We start from the raw sequence: 6,000 nt of genomic DNA on the forward strand, positions 1-6,000 counted from the left end.
TTGAGCATTTGGGAACCTACTTGAGGGAGTAAAAATATGCTACAGTTGTCAGTTCATCAAAATTCATCAAAAGAAAAGGCAAGAGAGGGTGTGCCATACAGAAAGTAACATTGTCTCTGTTTGCCTATGTTGCTAATTTCCATCTCCTGAAACCTGTTCCCAATTTGTAACAATTCTTAAAATATTTATTTCTGCAGAACTCAATCCTTCCTTCTTTTATCATAACACCCATAGTTTTCTCACAGAGAGTTGGTATTGTAAGGGGACAACCAAGATATTTCCTACCCACCTTCCGCATTTAACAATAATGCCTGGAGAATTTTTAATTTTAAATTGAAATACACACAATCAATCCTTTATCCCCTTCTAATGCATATAACTAAATAGAAGGCACTGTAGGATTGCTTAAAAATAATAAATTGCGAAACAAAAGAACACTGGCTTGGAGTAATGGTGCTGAAGAACACATAAAAAAAACCCTACACAGAAACATAACATTTCCCAGATTATTGGAACTGGCTATTTGCATCAACATAGGAAAGGTTCAATTCTCAGTCCAAGAAATTTAGTTGTTATGGCCTCTTTAGACCCAGAATTTTGTTTTTATGTCCTTCACAAATAGATATGGGAAGAAAGAGAAAAAAGTAGAACATATGCTGTGTATGCCAATTCAGAAAGGTGGTTTTTTTTTAAAGTTGTATATAAAATTCAAACATAAATTGTATGACTGACATAAAGGCAACCATAATCTTATTTTACTCTCCTCAAGGCTAAGATCTGCCAGGCAAACAAAAATAAGTTAACAGAAGTAAACATCAAAAATATTGAATGTGTGCAAAAACATAAATGAGAGAGGCTGGAACTGAGATTTCCCAAGAGTTCTACAGACTTGCAGAGGGGGAAATATCTGGCTCATAATTGACAGTCATGTGACAAGTCAGGAAGTTTCTATTGTTTTTCTCTTCAAAAGGTACATAACAATGTTATCAATTGCATATGCAGAATCTATGTTGGTTGGCTGAGATGTCAGCAACACTTCCCCAGCACTTCTATCCATCTCCCTTTATAGATTTTTTTTAAAAAGGAAATAGTGGGTAGAACAGGAAAATCTCTAGATTTCATTAGCAAAGATATTCTGAATGGATATAATCTCATACTTATTTCTTGTTTTGGCAAAACTGGTAAATAGTGGGCAAAGCAAAGAAAGAGAAGTCATATCATAACATCCACTTTAACATAATAAAAATCAGGTAAACAGGTTTCATTAACAACTGTACATCAATTAGCATTTTTCAGTCCTCAAAAGACTTGATTCACAGTAAGCAAACAAAAGAATGAAACCAGAGTCTAGTGAGGTTCTGGCATGTTACTGTGATAGACAACACTTTTGTTCTGCTCTGGTGGCAGACTCCACAACCACAAGAGTGCTCTGCAGGGGAGGTGTAAGCCATATCAGCAGATATCCAGTTCACTGATACTTCATACCCCTGATTTCTACAGATATAATAGAAAGCAAAATGTGCCCTTGCATTTCCAAATTCATATGCATTTCCCCAAACAGATTTCCTTTTTTAATGGAATGACAGTTCAGTAGAGTGAATGGATTCATACCGATTTTTGAGGGAGAGGAAAGGACAGATTTTAGTTTAAAGCTTCCCGAAGGCAACTATAATAAACAGAGAGTAAAACGTCAACATTTGAAAAGGGGGGGGGGGGGAGAGGCGTAACACTGTAGTTTTAAAAATATGAGACTCAATTTTGAAATTACTCTTCAGAACTTTAACCTATACAAAAGTGCAGAAATAAAAGCCACAACAGTATTTGAAATACATATTTGATCTTTTTGGAACAAGGTACATAAGGTCATTTCCCTTCACTGTCTTTCTTCCAGTGTCACTCCGATTTGAAATTCCATTCGACTCAGCAGGGTGACACCCCCATGAAATAGGACTGGAGAAAAGAGATCTATTGAAAACCATGTGATCTCCAGGAACACATGCTTGCAAGAAGTGCAGACACCCATGCTGCGGTAACACAGCCGATTGCAACGTCGTTTCCAATGCAAGCATTGCACGGGTTTGTTGTCCAATCTACAAGGTCACTTACCCCTCTGACTTTGGCTTCTGCGTTTAGGGCTGTTATCCAAGCTTTCTGCCACTGGCTCCTCCAGCTGTTCAGAGACAGCACCCAGGCCAACAGGGTGTCATTTCCCTGCAACAGTTCATCCGACCGCGGCGGCGGCGCCCTTGTACAGTTTCGCCGAGCGAGCAGCGCGTACTGCACCAGGTAGACGGCCAGCGTGACCAGCGCAGCCACAAACAGCGTGACCAGGATACCCCACTGGAGCCCAGCCGCCCAATCCGCCGGCCCGGCCATGGCTGCACATAACCGGCGAGCTGCCGCTCCCCGGGCCCAGCTCCCTCCCCTCGCCGGGGGCAGAAAAGTTCAAGGCATTGGCTTCTCCCGCGCGCCCTGCGCCGGTCGCCCCCTTTGCAACCAAACGCAGGGGACTGAGCCGAATGCGGCCCCCGCCGCAGCCCAGAGGAAAGGGAAGCGACGGCCCGTCCCAGCCCGCAGGGGCCGCTGCGCTCCCGCGCCCCGCTAAGGCCCCCCTCGCCGGCAGCCTGCGCCGCTGCGTCCTGTGCGCGCTGCCCAGCCGGGCTCTGCGGGGGCCCTTGCCGGGCCAGGCCGGGCGGGCATGGCGCTGGGCAGGACCAGAGCCCCGCCCGCCCCCTCTCCCGGGCTCCGCCCCCTGGCTCCAACCTGGAGCCGGTGCTCGCCGCTGCTTCCACAGCCCGGCCACCTCACAGGCTCCTTAAAGGCGCAGCGGCGGCGCCCGCCCGCCCAGACCTTGCAAACACCCAGGCGCCGACGCCAGCCCGGCAGGGAGCTGCAGCCTCCTCCCAAGTGCCTGGGTAACAGAGGGGCGCGGGGGCTTCGAAGGGTCCCACAAGCGTGTAGGGATGGGCTGCAGGGTGTGGCTTGCGCAGCTTAGTAACAGCTGCCCCTCCTCCTGGCACGTGTGTCAGACACGGTCATTCTGGGAAGTCCCAGCATAATCACCATTGCTGTCTTCGGGCAGCCCCCACCCCTCGCCACAGCTGCCTGCCACGTTCCCACTGCAGCGTTTAAAACCAGCCTTCCGAAGCCGCCCCGCGGTAGTGACACTGGGGCCAGCTCCTTGGAATGAAATCATGTACGCGCACCCTCTTCCTCAGCGGGCCAGCCCAAGTCGAAAAACACTGGAGCCATTTGTCATGAGAGGAAAACATTAAAATCACACACAAAAACGACGGCTGAAATGTCGAACGCTGGAAACATTTCAACCAGCTCCTTATAAACTGGTTTAAGCTCCTCCCCCGCCAAAAAAGGATGTAAAAAAAGACTGAAAGATTGATCAGCCCTGGGCAGAATCAAGTACCACCAGGGCAAGATCAAAAAGGACAGTGCCTGCTCACAGACCTGCTTTGCCTTTGCAAGCCATAGGGTAGTTTATGATGCAGGCTAAGGGTGTATGGGGGTCAGAGTCAGTGGGATCACAACTGAGACAAGAGATTCTTGGTATTATTTGTATTCCAGTAGCACATAGTGATCCCAACCAAGTTTAGGGCCCCAATGTGCTAGAAAACATACAAAATCATAATAATAGACAGTTGTTGCCAGACATAGGCGTGAGCAACACATATCATTAGGGTGTGCACCCAAAGAATTTTTTTTAAATGTACTTTGACTCCCATTAGCCACACCACTGGCCCCTGTTAACCACACCCCCTGACTCTCATTGGCCACACCTCTGGAGGTAACGCTGTGGGGGCAAGATGGGCACATAACCAGAAGTAAAAGGTGTCATGTGACTTCCCCCCCCCCCCAAGGCCTTTTCCCACCATCCTCCTACCAACAGGGATTAATTTGGCCCCCACCAACCCCCCCTCATGCAAATGTCCTGCAGTTGCTTTAACCCAATGTGTGTGACATTAACTCGGGGGCAGAGAGGCTGGGGGAAGTGTTCCCTCAGAATTTCCTCCCATGATCAGAATGACTTTTGTGTTGTGCACCAGTACTGAGTTCATGTGGCTTGTTTGAATGTATCACTGTGGCACCCAAGTTATTAATAAATATCTCATAAACCTCTACCTTTTCCCTCTGCTGACATGTCTCCTCTCTTTGCTCCATCAGCTCCCCTGGTGCCTGCTGCTCCCCAACCCCTCACCAGCCTCTGCTGTCCTGACTCCTGCCCTTCTCACTGCCGTCAGCCCTCCTGAGACTTGCCCCCCTCCACCAGCCCTTCTCTGCCCCCTGTGCCCACTCCTCCAGTAGCCCCACTCTGATCATGTGAGCTACCCCTCCTCATCCCCTCTCCTAACACCTCCCTCTACACACCTGCCCTGCCTCTCTCCTCTGGTGCTGGTCCCTCCCCTGCAGGTGTCTGCCCTTCTGCTTCACCCCCAGAATCCCCTGGCACCTGCACCTTCCCTTAGCCCTACATCCTCCTGGTGCCTCCCTCTTCCCTCACTATCCCTGCCCCCTTTTTCCCTGGTGCCCACTCCCTCACCACCCTCTGTCCCCATTCCCCTCATGCCCGTGCCCTCACACATGCCTTGCTCCATCCCTGCCTTCCTCATGCCCACCCCTTCTTTCAAGCCTTCTCACAGCACCTCTCCCTTCCCCCTCTAGCCCCCAGTGCCCTTACCCTCTCCTCTCCCAGCATCACCCTGTCCCCCCTCCCACTGACACCTCCCCTCCTGCCCTTTTCCTCATTGTCTCCACTTGGCCCCCTGGCATTTATCTCTCCTCTACCCTGTCCCTTGGTGCCTTTCCTTTTCTTCTCCTGACCTGCCCCCTCCCGTCAGCACAAGCCCCTTCCTCTCCACCCCTTCCTCTTATTTTCCCCCCTTCCCCTTCCATCCTCTCTGTTACCTTACCTTCCGCTTCTGCCTTCCTATTTGCAGGGATGGAGTCAGAGCCGGCCCAAGCTACAGGCCGGCTGGGCCCTAGCCCGGGGCACCTCAGGGGCACCACGCCGTGCTGCCGGGTCGGTGGGGGCGCCCCCGGGTGCCTCAGGGGCACCGTGCCGTGCTTCTGGGCCACATGGTGCTGCCAGGCCAGGTGGGGCCCAGGGCACAAAAATGGCTTGGGCTAGCCAGCCTGAGACATTAGGGTGTGCCTGGGCACACCCGGCACACCCTGTGCGCATGCCTATGTTGCCAGAGCAGTTTGTGTTCTAAATACATTAAGACTAGATGGGAGAAGCAGAGAACAGAAAGGTGAAGTGACTTGCCCAAGATCCTGTATGAGATGCAGGAACGGAACTTTTGGGCACAGATCTTGTGTTGTGTGTATGGGTCATGGCAATCTAAAAAAGCTGTTTTCGTGCTCTAAATTCTGACCTGAAGTTGGAGTATTTGGGGAAAAGGGGTTTCATTCCCCACCCCTGTTGCGTCAAGGTGACATTTGTTTTCCTGTTGGATTTGTAATTCTCCAGTTTTACAGTTTGCTTTTCTGTCCTAATTCCTACACAGTTTGATGGGATTTAATGACATATTCTGGTGCTTGCTTCCTCTTTGCACCATTTATACCAGGGCTACGTCTAGACTGGCATGATTTTCCGCAAATACTTTTAACAGAAAAGTTTTTCCGTTAAAAGCATTTGCAGAAAAGAGCGTCTAGATTGGCACGGACACTTTTGCGGAAAAGTGTCCGTACCAATCTAGACGCGGTTTTGTGCAAGAAAGCCCCAATCGCCATTTTCGCCATTGGGGCTTTTTTGCACAAAACAGTTTTTAGCTGTCTACACTGGCCCTCTTGCGGAAATACATTTGCACAAGAGGGCTTTTTCCTGCATGGGAGCAGCAAAGTATTTGCAGAAGAACACTGACAATCTTACATGAGATCGTTAGTGTTCTTGCGCAAATTCAAGCGGCCAGTGTAGACAGCTGGCAAGTTTTTCCACAAAAGCAGCTGCTTTAGCAGAAAAACTTCCCAGTCTAGATGCAGCCCGGG

The 6,000-nt window shown here is 49.7% G+C and overlaps 1 protein-coding gene across 2 annotated transcripts in view; it reads right to left on the reverse strand.

Annotated features, from left to right (window-relative positions):
* The window catches only part of C2CD2 (C2 calcium dependent domain containing 2), a 57,361-nt gene extending 54,076 nt beyond the window's left edge, over window positions 1-3,285 (reverse strand). The window contains exon 1 of one of the 2 annotated variants that reach the window (XM_006130532.4): window positions 2,107-3,282. In XM_006130532.4, coding sequence (XP_006130594.4) covers window positions 2,107-2,376 — 270 coding nt within the window. In that variant the 5' untranslated portion in view covers window positions 2,377-3,282. Of the gene's footprint in view, window positions 1-2,106 lie in introns of both variants that reach the window. The other variant, XM_075912186.2, reaches the window with a different exon arrangement.
* Window positions 3,286-6,000: the final 2,715 nt, after the last annotated feature.

This window comes from Pelodiscus sinensis, chromosome 1 (assembly GCF_052426305.1).
Source record: "Pelodiscus sinensis isolate ZL-2025 chromosome 1, ASM5242630v1, whole genome shotgun sequence".
NCBI classification, from domain to species: Eukaryota; Metazoa; Chordata; order Testudines; family Trionychidae; genus Pelodiscus; species Pelodiscus sinensis.